The sequence below is a fragment of the Armigeres subalbatus genome, chromosome 2 (assembly GCF_024139115.2).
Source record: "Armigeres subalbatus isolate Guangzhou_Male chromosome 2, GZ_Asu_2, whole genome shotgun sequence".
Lineage (NCBI taxonomy): Eukaryota > Metazoa > Arthropoda > Insecta > Diptera > Culicidae > Armigeres > Armigeres subalbatus.
The window spans coordinates 51,821,691-51,834,182 of NC_085140.1; the positions used below are offsets into that span (position 1 = coordinate 51,821,691).

At 42.2% G+C, this 12,492-nt stretch overlaps 1 protein-coding gene across 1 annotated transcript in view; it reads right to left on the bottom strand.

Annotated features, from left to right (window-relative positions):
* Positions 1-6,327: 6,327 nt before the first annotated feature.
* LOC134214388 (uncharacterized) overlaps positions 6,328-12,492 on the bottom strand; it is a 292,243-nt gene continuing 286,078 nt past the window's right edge. The window contains 8 exon segments of the mRNA XM_062693771.1: positions 6,328-7,505; positions 7,571-7,803; positions 7,872-7,986; positions 7,989-8,547; positions 8,610-8,867; positions 8,931-9,623; positions 9,690-9,880; positions 10,483-10,655. Of these exon segments, the coding sequence (XP_062549755.1) occupies positions 7,189-7,505; positions 7,571-7,803; positions 7,872-7,986; positions 7,989-8,547; positions 8,610-8,867; positions 8,931-9,623; positions 9,690-9,880; positions 10,483-10,655 (2,539 nt within the window). The 3' untranslated portion in view covers positions 6,328-7,188.

Genomic DNA, 12,492 nt, shown 5'->3' on the forward strand with positions numbered 1-12,492 from the left:
TGTCAGATAGCTATAGCCAAATGTTCAGAATTACACGCGATGAGCTTTTCTTGTTAAAATTCTGTGAAATATCGCAAAAAATGCAAGCATAATACTATTCAACATTTGTACACTGTTGATTTAAAAAATAGTTGAAGCTAAAATCAAACCATTACAAAAAAGGTGTTTGCAGTTTATAACTGGAAAGGGATTAATATAGAATATATTCCATCTAGTGATGTAATGCTAATGAAGTAGAAGAAAATGTCGTATCTCCCAGCTAAAACAAATTTGCATCTGCTAGCGAATAAGTGTACGAGGTGGAGGCGACATAGGCACATTCCTCTATTTATGAGTTCACGCAAATTGTACGTAGGGTATCTGTTCCATTATTAATAACATGCTCCTATAACAAACGCAGCAAAGCTAAATCAACAAAAATGACAGTTGTGCGCCGCCTCTGAATCGAGTGATGTGCGAGCACTTTGGAACTTGGATTTCATCAGGAGTGACCTTAAGGTGAATCGGGGAGGCACTGTACACCGTGTTATTTTTCCAATCTTTCGTCTCTTTCTAGCATTATAACCTCGGAACTTTGAAGCGGCGTATTTCGGTTTTTAGTTGTTTGATGTAACTGTAAATGTATCTGCATGTAGCTTGCGAGTAAGCACGCGCCGGTGATACTTTTTTGAAATCATATTTGTTATAGAAAAAAAAGTTAAGCATTCAATGATGAAAATGATGACGATTTGATTTGATTGTTGATGACGATTGTTAGTTCTTCCCGTGTCACCTTAAGTACATGGTATGAATTCAAGGAACAGTTCCCCTATACGGCCTCCACTTTGCGCACTTATTCAATACGATATACGATCTCTTGTTTTTAAAATCAAAAATCGATCGATATTTTTTGTGTCCTCCTTTTTAACCAAATGTCCTCCTTTTTCGCTACGATTTGGGTGAATTGTCCTCCTTTGGAAAAAAATCATATGGTCACCCTAATTGAGAGCGATTTCTGCAAACCCTGCACCTTGGTGTACGAGAAAAACAAAAACAAAAAACAAAAAATACAAAACTTTGTCATCATTACTCATCACATTCTTAAAAACTGTGACACTACTATCGATTCGTTCTATTCACCGACCGCTTCGCAAACGAAATGGCTGAGTATCTCCAAGCCTGCAGGGGTCAGAATCTCGATCCTTCTTTTGCATGCCAAGTGTCTATTTTAACAATTCACCTACATGTTGATGCTGTTGGCTTGCGTGGGGGTGCTACCAGAATTGACAAATCGACGTTTGAAATATGTTTGAATCGATATGTTTGAATCGACGAAGTTTTGCTCCTTACAAATCTCCAGGGGAGTTGGGATCTATCCCGTTCTTCTTTAGAAGGGTTTTGAGCATATCAAACATGTTTTGAAAAAACTTTTAGTATGCAGTTTTGCTACTGGGTATATTCCCATATCCTGGCGGGATGTCACTGTAAAGTTTATCCCAAAAGGAGGACGTGCTTCGTATGAAGAAGCAAAGAGTTTTAGACCCATCAGTCTGACCTCATTTCTTCTGAAATGCTTAGAACGTATTATCGATCATCACATTCGTGATGACTGTTTGGCAAACATGCCTCTTCATGTTAATCAACATGCTTACCAATCTGGAAAGTCCACCGTGACTCTTCTACACAAGGTTGTCTACGACATCGAAAAAGCATTTGCCCAAAAGCAATCATGCTTGGGTGCGTTCTTAGATATTGAGGGTGCTTTTGACAACGTGTCTTTCGATGCAATACTGGAAGCCGCACGATGTCATGGGCTACCTAATATAATTACCAAATGGATTCACCAGATGCTTAAAAACCGACATCTCTACTCGACATTACGTCAAGCAGCGATTAGGAAATTAAGTGTCTGCGGATGCCCTCAAGGGGGAGTATTATCTCCACTTTTGTGGAACCTCGTTGCAGATACGCTATTGAGATTACTCAATAATGGCGGTTTTCCTACCTATGGATTTGCCGACGACTATCTAATATTGATAGTCGGTTTGTGTATTACTACTTTATTCGACCTGATGCAGTCGAAAGTTGGTGTCGCCAATATGGCCTTTCGGTTAATCCGAATAAAACATCTATTGTTCTTTTCACGGAAAACGTAACCGTAACGGTATTCGCCCATTACATATTTTTGACTCTGAAATCAATGTAACGGATCAGGTAAAGTATGTGGGACTAATTCTTGATTCCAAGCTGTCCTGGACTTCTAACATTGAGTTCAGAGTCAAAAGGCGTGTATGTCTTTCGGCCAATGCCGACGAACTTTTGGTAAAACTTGGGGTATTAAACCCAAACATATCAAATGGATTTACACATCAGTTGAACGACCAATTTTGGCTTATGGATGTCTTGTGTGGTGGCAAAAGGGTGAAGTGAGGACAATTCAGTCTAAATTAGGCCATCTTCAAAGGATGTGCCTAATGGCAATGACTGGTGCGTTCTCTTCGACTCCTACGGCTGCTCTCGAGGTTCTTCTCGACGTTGTCCCACTACACATACATCTCAAACAAGAAGCACTTTCTTGTACTTACCGATTATGGGTTCTCGGTTTCTTGGAAGAGAATCCTGTAAACCGCAGTTCTACACACACTTCGTTGTTACAACTCATGGTTGATTGGGACAGGACAGTCCTTGCTCCAAGTGATCTCACACTCGCTAGTAGTTTTTTTTATAGGACATTTTCAACACAATTCCCCTCGCGGGATGAGTGGACATCTGGCTATTTGGAGAGAAGTATGTCGGACAGCATTGTTTGTTATACTGACGGCTCCCTCTTCGAAGGTAGAGCGGGTGCAGGTGTCTACTCGCGTGAGCTAAGATTGGAACAGTCACACTCACTGGGTAGACACTGCACTGTCTTTTAAGCGGAAATATTTGCCATTATGTGTGGAGTGCAATCTGCACCTCAGAAACACATAATGGGCAAAGTAATATACTTCTGTTCAGATAGTCAAGCAGCTATCAAAGCCCTTGCTTCGGCCAACTCAAGGTCGAAGTTAGTAATCGCATGTCGAACTCAAATAGAGGAACTGAATTCAGTTAATACATTGCACCTTATATGGGTACCTGGCCATTCGTCCATAGCTGGAAACGAATTGGCTGATGAGTTAGCTCGCACTGGACCATCACAAGACTTTTTTGGTCCTGAGCCAGCTATTCCAATATCAGCACAAACGGTATTGGAGTAGTTTGGATTCATGTCGACAAACAAAATTGTATATCCGAGAGCCATCTCCGGTAGTAGCTAACTATTTAGCTAATCTGTCTAAACAGAATTGCAGTGTCTTAGTCAAGGCCTTGACAGGTCACTGCCGACTCAACTATCACATGGCAAATATTCAACGTGTTGAATCCTTTGTCTGTGATGGTTGTGAATCCGATTATGGAACTTCTTATCATCTGATATGTAACTGCCCAGTTTATGCGCAACTGCGTTTCCAAATATTTGGTAAACACTTACTAAGTGAAATTGACTACAGAAACCTGAACCTTCAAAGCATTCTGTTGTTCATAACCCGTTGTGGTAAGGAGCTATGAGCTTTTGTACGTGTTGTATACGTTGTATGCCCTCTTCAAGGGTACCTTTCCTCAACTTCCCATTTTTCTCCCATCCATATTCCTTTCCTTTTTGTTCACTTCCTTTTCCGTCAGGTGCGTGATGAGAAAGGCTGTGAAGGCGATGGCACAAATCTCCCCAATTGAGGTGAACGTGCCCCTGGAGCCGACGTTCTGATACCTGATACATGTTGATGCTGTTGACTTGCGTGGGGGTGCTACCAGAATTGACAAATCGACGTTTGAAATATGTTTGAATCGACGTTTGAAAAAGCAGATAAGTCGTTTGAAATGTTATATTGACTTGCTCTTTACTGTCGGCGTAGCACCAAGTTAGAATTCGGAAGTCGGGACTTCCGAACCGAACTTTCTTTCGAAGTTTTATTTGTCAAACTAATTGATGCGTTGTTTAGCGCATCTTTAAGCGAATCCAGCGCACTACTTCCGAAGTTGGGAAAGTTGCCTGTATCTGGAGAAAAATCCAACTTCGGTATAAAAAGCGGTATAAATTTATTCCGGATAGACAATACCACGGCATACAAAAAACAAGGCAGGCTCATCACGCATGTAAACATTCAGTTTGAATGTAAACATGTGACGTCATTGCTATCTTCGCACAAGCTGGACCGAGACGATGCTATACGGTCGCAGCATGCTTACTTTTGTACTCCAACATGTGGCGATAAAGTATGCATCACATTCGAAGTGTCATTTTTCTAACGAGCCTACCTTGTTTTCTGTATACCGTGGACAATACTATATAAAGCAAACATATTCAATAGCTTCAAACCTATCGAAGTAGGCCTTATGCGGAACACTGATAGACACATTATTACCAATCAAAGCAATCGGGATGTGTGTCATCAGCCACATGTAGTGAACCTTCAAGGTGTCTCAAGAGGCTCCCACTTGTTTGCAGTCAGATTAAACTCCTAAGCACGATCACTCGAGATTTCATAAGAAACACATCATTTTGCACTTGTTATCACTGAGTCGCAATAGGTACCCATATGAAGTAGTTTTTTGTTGCATTGAATGATTGTTTCGGGGTCTTCACGTTTGTGAGCAAAGGCGTAGGACATTCATTCAAGAATCCTCACGAAATTACTCCAATAATAAATCCAGAAAAATCTTGGAAAACTCTTGGGATTTCTTAGAATTTTTAGAGGATTTCCCGTAGAAACTTTCGAAGAAACTTCTGAAGAAATTCACAAAGGCTTTTCTGGTGGTATCCCTGGAAGGGAAGAAGGGAAGAAGCGGGCCCTCCTTAGCCGTGCGGTAAGACGCGCGGCTACAAAGCAAGACCATGCTGAGGGTGGCTGGGTTCGATTCCCGGTGCCGGTCTAGGCGATTTTCGGATTGGAAATTATTTCGACTTCCCTGGGCATAAAAGTATCATCGTGCTAGCCTCATGATATACGAATGCAAAAATGGTAACCTGGCTTAGAAACCTCGCAGTTAATAACTGTGGAAGTGCTTAATGAGCACTAAGCTGCGAGGCGGCTTTGTCCCAGTGTGGGGATGTAATGCCAATAAGAAGAAGAAAAAGAATCCCTGGAAGAATAGCTTCCGAAGGTATTTTTGGAGCTTTGTACAAATGAGTTTTTAAAGGATTTTCCTAAGAAAAAACCGAGAAGATTTTCGAAAAGTATTTTTAAAAGAATCTTTGAGAAAATTGCTAAAGGAATTTTTGATAGAGTTTCTAAAAGAATTCCTTCTGAAACTTCCAGATGAATCCCTGAAGGGATTTTCATTAGAATTTATGATGAAAAGGCATATGGAATTTCCTTTAACAAAAAAACAGATTCTCCACATATGTCTCTGAGAATTACGTCAATCTCCTCCAAAAAAAAATCATTTTTTCATCTGTGCGTTCTATAGGTAGTTAGAATTAAGTTAAAGATTTTTTGAATTTTTTTTTGCGTTTTTAAATAATTAGTATTATTCCTCCTTGATCTTTCGGAGACCAGTAGGACATAACTTTTATTTTATATTTGTAACGGCCTCACCCTCCCAATAAAAACCCATAGACGAATTTAGTTTTTTCATGTTGTGATGCAATTTTGGCTCGGTGGCATTTAGTCTTTCTATCACTGTTATACAATGATACATTAAAAATTAAGCCATGAGCCATGCTGCTTACTCGTATTATTTATGTTCCACACGAAATTGTCGTTAAAATTGGTCTTTATACGGTTTTTTGGGTTCTCAAACTTCTGAGGTCGATGTGGGGCAGTACGCCCATGCTCATTTCGTATGACCGAAACTTCTGAAACATTCGATTAGTTGCCTTAATGCCTTACCGTGGGCGTCCTACCCCCAGTTTCCCTAGTAATTTGAATATTGAACTTGCTGTTCGTAGCATTCGAATGCTCAACCGTCTAAGACGAGCTTAGTACTTTCCATTTAATTCCACTAGTGCCATACTGATTGCCATCATGGTACTCCTCCAACAGCGTCCTGAAGTAAATTATACCTAATTATATAAATTATAATTATATAAAATTATATAAATAAAACGCACAATCGTTCTTTGTGTATAAACGACCATTAACAAACGTGCTCTCTTGGGCACGTGTTCTGATGGTGTTTGTTTGCATGGACATAGAAGGCGAATTCAAAAGACCCCTTATTGAAAAAAAACCTGATTCGGATTTCCTTACACACACATTATTCAAAGCAACAGTCGATAGGGTGATGTATGTAGTTTGAAGTTCAATGGCACTCTCATCCTTTCACGATCATGTTCGGTCGCACGATCCTTGGTAAAATACAAAACATTGGATATCAAAATCATAATCTTTCACTCAATTTCAATTTAATTCGATTAAATTCACCACAATGCAGCCACGCCAAATCATCACCATCATTCTTCCGCTGCAACTACAGGTAACATTGGAACCGATTTCTTTTAACTAAAAGTCCAGAACGAGTGCACTTTACACAGCTTATCTAATCAGTGTCTGTGTATTTACTTGTGAGTGACTGTGTTTGTTTGTATATTTATTCGATTTGTGTATTCTTCTTGTGAGTTATCTACCGATAGACGAGTTTATGTTTCTTTTCCGTTCATTTATCATCATTGCTGCTAATATTTTTTTCATTTAGAGTATTGTTCCTTTCGAACAGTAACATGTTTGCACAGTAGTTTTAAAAAAATATTTGGCTAGTTGCTTTCCCATTTCAGCTTCCATTCTTTCGCTGCCTTACGCTCGTCGCGGTGCGAACAGACAGCCCTGAATTACCCTTTGAAGTCTACTTAAAAATAGTCATGTAATAGAAAACTAAGAGATTGAATCACAAGATTTTTGTAGAATAAAAATCTCACAAACGCTTAAAAAGATCTCCCTATGGTAATACTTGGTTTCATAATAGTTTCTCAATCTGCACGGTGTGCGAGACAGTTTCACGCGTCTCCTTTTCTATACAACTCATCCACTTCATCTCTGTCATCAATCAGTTTGTCTCATATTGGTTTAGCCTATAGAAATCACTTTCGCATTAGGACCCACCTGTGACGGTGCGGCGTCGGCGAGGGAGGGGGGGTGTGAAGGGCGTTCAACAGTACGCCAGGTCGTCCATGTCGACGTAGACAACATGTCACACGGTCGTTTCCCGGTCCACGTGGATGTATTCGACCGGGTGAAGTGCGTGTCAGGAGTCCGGATCGAAGAACAGCGGTTCCTTCTTGTAGTCCTTCTTGGAGAGGGTTCCATTCAGGGAGCTGGGTGCCGTCTTCAACTTCTCGTTGGATTTCCGGCGCTTCTTGACCATGGCAAGGACGCAGAAAATGAAACAGGCGCACAGGGCTGCGGCGAGGCAACCGAAGGCGGCAAAGATGCCTCCCGGAAGCTCCATCAGTCGGCTGCCACATCCCTGTCCGCTTTCGTCGAATCCTGATGGACAGTTTGGCTGACCTGCGTTAACAAAAATTTCAGATTCAATAATGCTGAGTTGAATTTCATAAAAAAGAGTAGCTTACCATTGCACCACAAATCACTGCTGATGCAGGCGTTGATTTCCGGGCACTGGTGTTCGCACTCGGACTCCCGCGGGAAAAGGCCAAACTCCAGCAGGGTATCGTTGCCTGTTGTGTTGGTCTGTTGCTCCAACTGCTGTATCAGCGATGCCTTCGTATGCTGAATCTCCATCCAGGAAAATGCAATGCTGCCACTTTCCTTGTGAATCGGCTCCAGAACCAAGTTGACAGGCCTGCTTGAGTAGAATAAGACATGCGATTGCAAATCAATATTTGGTAAAACTTTCCCTCGAACTTCACCTACCTATCTGAACTGAGGAATGGTTGACTGCTTAACCAGTCTTCGGAAAAGATGTGCAACTGACTTGCTCTACTGGACGGAGCAGATGGACAGATAACCTGCACGAGTTTCAGTGGTTTCCACTGTACACCATAAGCCTGTTGCGCGTGTTGCACTTTGAAAACTCGTCCTGGACTGGTTCAATCGCCAATAAACTTCCCCACGTTCGCACAAACAGACTCCGATCCTGCTGCTGGGCCTCAATATACCAAGGAAGCCCGTCGCAACTTGCCTCGTGCGTTCGCAGCGGATAACTGACTTCATCTTCCCCGCCTGATCCCCGCAGGAACAACCGCTTCCGACACTCGGGAACTCGTATAAAATCATAAGAAGCGTGGAAATAGATATCGGCGAAGTCTTCGGATATGTTCAACTTTGTCACCACAAAAGTCAATTCCAGTGTGCGAGAGTTGGAGATAAACGTCAGCGGGGAGTTGTAGGAGCTGCTGGTGTTGTCACAGAAACACCCGAGCGGTATCTTGACGTCCTTGTACGGAACGTCGAAAATCCGTAGCTCGCCTACTCGACCATCCAGATTGGTTTCCGAAGGAGCGCAACGGGCTCTTCCCGTGTGGCCGTCGGATTCAGTTATGCAGGATTCGGACTCACCGAATGATACATTGTACAACTCGATGCGAACCTGAAACATTTGACAACGATGTTATTCCAACCAAAATCTTTTCACGTTAGCCAAAAACCCACCCTTTCTCCTACGGAAGCTTCGAATCGGTACAAACAGGAGATGTTCTTCGCTCCACCCCGACCATGAAGAAAAGCATTCCGTGGCGATTGAAACTCTCCTTTTCTCTTGCGAAACACTCTCGAACACAGCAAAGGAACTTCTTCACCTTTGTGACCCAAATACGGTTCACCACCCAGATCCGTGTCGATGAACTCGTAGTTGATTCCGAAGCTAGACGGAAACAGCGAAGTCCCCGTCATCGTATGGAACTCGATTTTCTGCACGGTTGAAACAAAACAATCAATAATTTTCCCCTCCAATCAACGTTTGAACCAACTTACCAAGTCACTACCCGTGCTGACGTAACTCTCCAGCGGCGTACAGGGGCGCATCCGGCTTCCCTTGGTTTCCAGTGAAACGTGATCGCACAACTTCGGCGATTGATTGTCGTAAAACTCGGCCACCATCCGGCGGTTGCTGCGCGATGACTTGCGCCCGGATCCTCCATGTTCCTTAAACACCTCGTTGTCTTTTCCGTGCCGTGACGCATCCTTGGCTCCCTTTCCCTTGGATGGTTTATCGTGTTGTGCACCGCCGTACACCAGTCCCTTCTCGTTGGACATCCCGAAGCCGGCAGCACTTGCGCCCGAGTGATGCTGCTGTGACGGATGTGAAGGAACTTGGGGTTGGTTGAAAATGCTATTTACCGTGGGTCCGTAGATGTACTGATCGACGGGATTCCAAACGTTGTCGATGTTGATGGTGAGGCTTTTGCCGTGCTGATTCAACGTTCCGTAGTAAGTTCCCACGGAACGGTTCATCGCCTGTTGATAGAGAGCAGTGGTACTGGTTCCGGCGAATACTGGAGTGGTACCACCACTGCTACCGTACGCTAGCGAGGAAGATTCTGCCGTTTGAGCAGCAGTCGACGACGACGTTGTAATGGATGACGGGGAGGTGGTTTTGATGGGGACGTATGTTCCGGCGCTGTCCCAGATGCGAAGCCGAGTTATCCACGGTAGAGGCGACTCACTCTGTAAGGAAAGTCGGAAGGAAAGGATAAATGGACTGAACGGGGCTTGAGATTGTTGGGGTCTTACCTTGCCGATAGTTACGTTATCGCTGCTCACGCTCGGCTGCAATACCTGGAGATGATAGCTCGTGAAGGAAATCCACACCAGATCCGAAGGGATGCCGTGGAAGAAATAGGTGCACGTCGTATTGGGTGGCAGTGTGTGGCGTGGGCTCAAGAGGTGGCCCATTCGGCCGCGTCGTGAGAACAAAACCTCGTCTGGACGGTGGAAAGTGAAATAAGAATGCAACATGTTGGGTGGATTACAATTGACTTGGAAACAGTGCGAGAAGTCGTTTAATATATTAGAAGTTAAAACTTAGGTAAAACAAGTTGTAAAATGTTGCAGCCATGTTGCTTAGCCCCTTAAATCGCAAATTCTTCATATGGCATAATTCTTTTAATCGGAATTCTGGTATGTATGTATCGTTAAGTTTTATAATTGCATTAATTCAGGTTTAATAATGGCATTAATTTTTCTCTGCAACTATCGACACTTCTGGATGTCTGATACTGTTTACACATATCAATATAGTTGTGATGTTATGTAGCCTAACGTCCATTTGCTGGCATATATTAGGCATAAACGCTGCATGTGTCCGCTTTTCATTACTTCGGCTTTATTGATGCTTTTTTGTTCCCTGACCATTTTGCTCACAATGGATTTCATGTTTAAAATAGCATTTATGAGGATTTTTTCATATTGCGTTCCCAGAGAAGTTAATTACACATTTTTTTCTCAATAAATTGTCAATTTGTCAGTTTTTTCACATCAGATATACTCAAACCCAATAAAAGATGTTTATAATTATTTGACTTACCTGGGCTGGACGCATTGATGTGGAACTCGCACCGATTACCCTGGGCAAAGTCGTACGAGTCTGAGTCGGCAAAGAGGATGTCCACGTCCAGCTCGAACCCCCGATTGGACTGGCCGGACTGTAGTGGTGCCGAAAACGGACTAGAATGGAACGCAATCAACATCTCGGGACCCCTGAAAACGAGAGAACGACACAATTGGTAAGTTTACCGCAACTTTAAGATATGGTATACGATAGCAGAGAGGAAACGAACATCAATGCGCATCTGAACTTATTAAAAAAAATCAATGTTCTGATTCTTCTTGTACTCATAGGGGATTAATTATTGTACTTCATAGTGGAAAATACCAATTCCTAGCTAAAGCTATGTCCATTTAGAATCCGGAATCATTTATTGTATTGCAGCGGCACGGAAAGTGACCGATGCAAGAATTCTTTTACAGCGGTTTGTCTACCTAGGCGCTCACTTGCTGTGGTATAAATTTCACGAAGCTTCGTGCAGCGTGTCAAAAATTATTCCAGATGGTACCCGAAAGGAGAGAAAAAAGTCTGCACACCCACGTTGATAATCCTGTCATCGACGATGGAACCTACGTCAAAATGGATTTCGGACAGCTTCCTAGCTAAAAAATCTACATGGTGACGGCACGAGGAGTAGTTTCTGCGAAGTTTAAGTTTGCTTTTCGGAGAAATTTGCAAAAAAAAAAACGGATGATTTTGGGAAGGGATATGCAACTATGGGGCAAAGACCTAAGTGTTTGAGACGAATAAGACGATGCACTCGAAGCTGTACAAGGAGGAATGTCTCAAAAACCGCTTTCGACCTTCCATAAAGCCCATAAAGCTCCCGTGAAGTTTTGGCCAGATTTGGCGAGTTGCCAGCCACTACAGCCGGGAAGTCATCCAGTGGTACCGCGATAATAACGAAGATTTCATCGATAAAAACATAAATCCACGCAACTTCCCACAGCTGCGGCCCATCGAGACAAAAAAAAACAGCTCGGAACGCGACTCAGATGACCTAAATGTGGAACAAATGTGCCAAGGAAGTTGACTTCGGAGGTGTGCAACTTTTGATGAGAGGAATAAAGAAGAAGGTGCGAATTTTCACTAGAAACAAGAAGAAATTATTTGTATCAATAATTTTTCCTTAAAGTACAGTGAATTACCCTTGTTTTGATGTATTAACCTTATTTGTACGTCAATCCGTTACCGAGATACAGATGATTTTATTATTCCGGATTCAAAATGGACATAGCTTTATCTAAAACGTTCTAAAACTTGGAAGACTGAAATAATGAATTGCTCCAAAACACGAAAGAAGTTCCAAGGGTATACATTTGTAGGCTCTTCCTCTCTGAGTGGTGCTTACTTAATATAAGAGCTACTTACACAAACTTGGTAATTTCAATTGAAAAGTAATATGTCACATTTCTTTTAACAACATAGCAGTTCCTATTGTTAGCAATGAAAATGTTTGCATTAGCAATTAGCCATTTGGCCGAACAAACCATTGGGCCGAAAATCATTTGACCGAATGAATCATCCGGCTGAGTAGGTCATGTCCTTTAAGGCCAAATGACCTTTTCGGTCAAATGACATTTTCGGTCAAATGTCCTATTCGGCCAAATGACCTATTCGACCAAATGATCTATTCGGCCAAATGTCCTATTCGGCCACATGTCCTATTCGGCCAAATGATAGATTCCATTTCGTCGAAAGCCATTGCGTCGAAAGACATTTGGTCGAAAGGACATTACATCGAATAGACATTTGGTCGAAGGGACATATAGTCGTAATTAGATCTTAGAATGAAGAATCTTCGTAGATTTTGTCTAATGACGTTTGCTCGAAAGGACATTTGGTCGAAAGTGGAATTTTGAATTAATAATCTTGGCACATGTAGTCTAATGACGTTCCGTCGAATGGCTATTTGAAAGAAAAGAATTTCAGTCAATATCAATGAAAAAATAATTGATTATAAAAGTCACATAATTATTGCTCTCATAT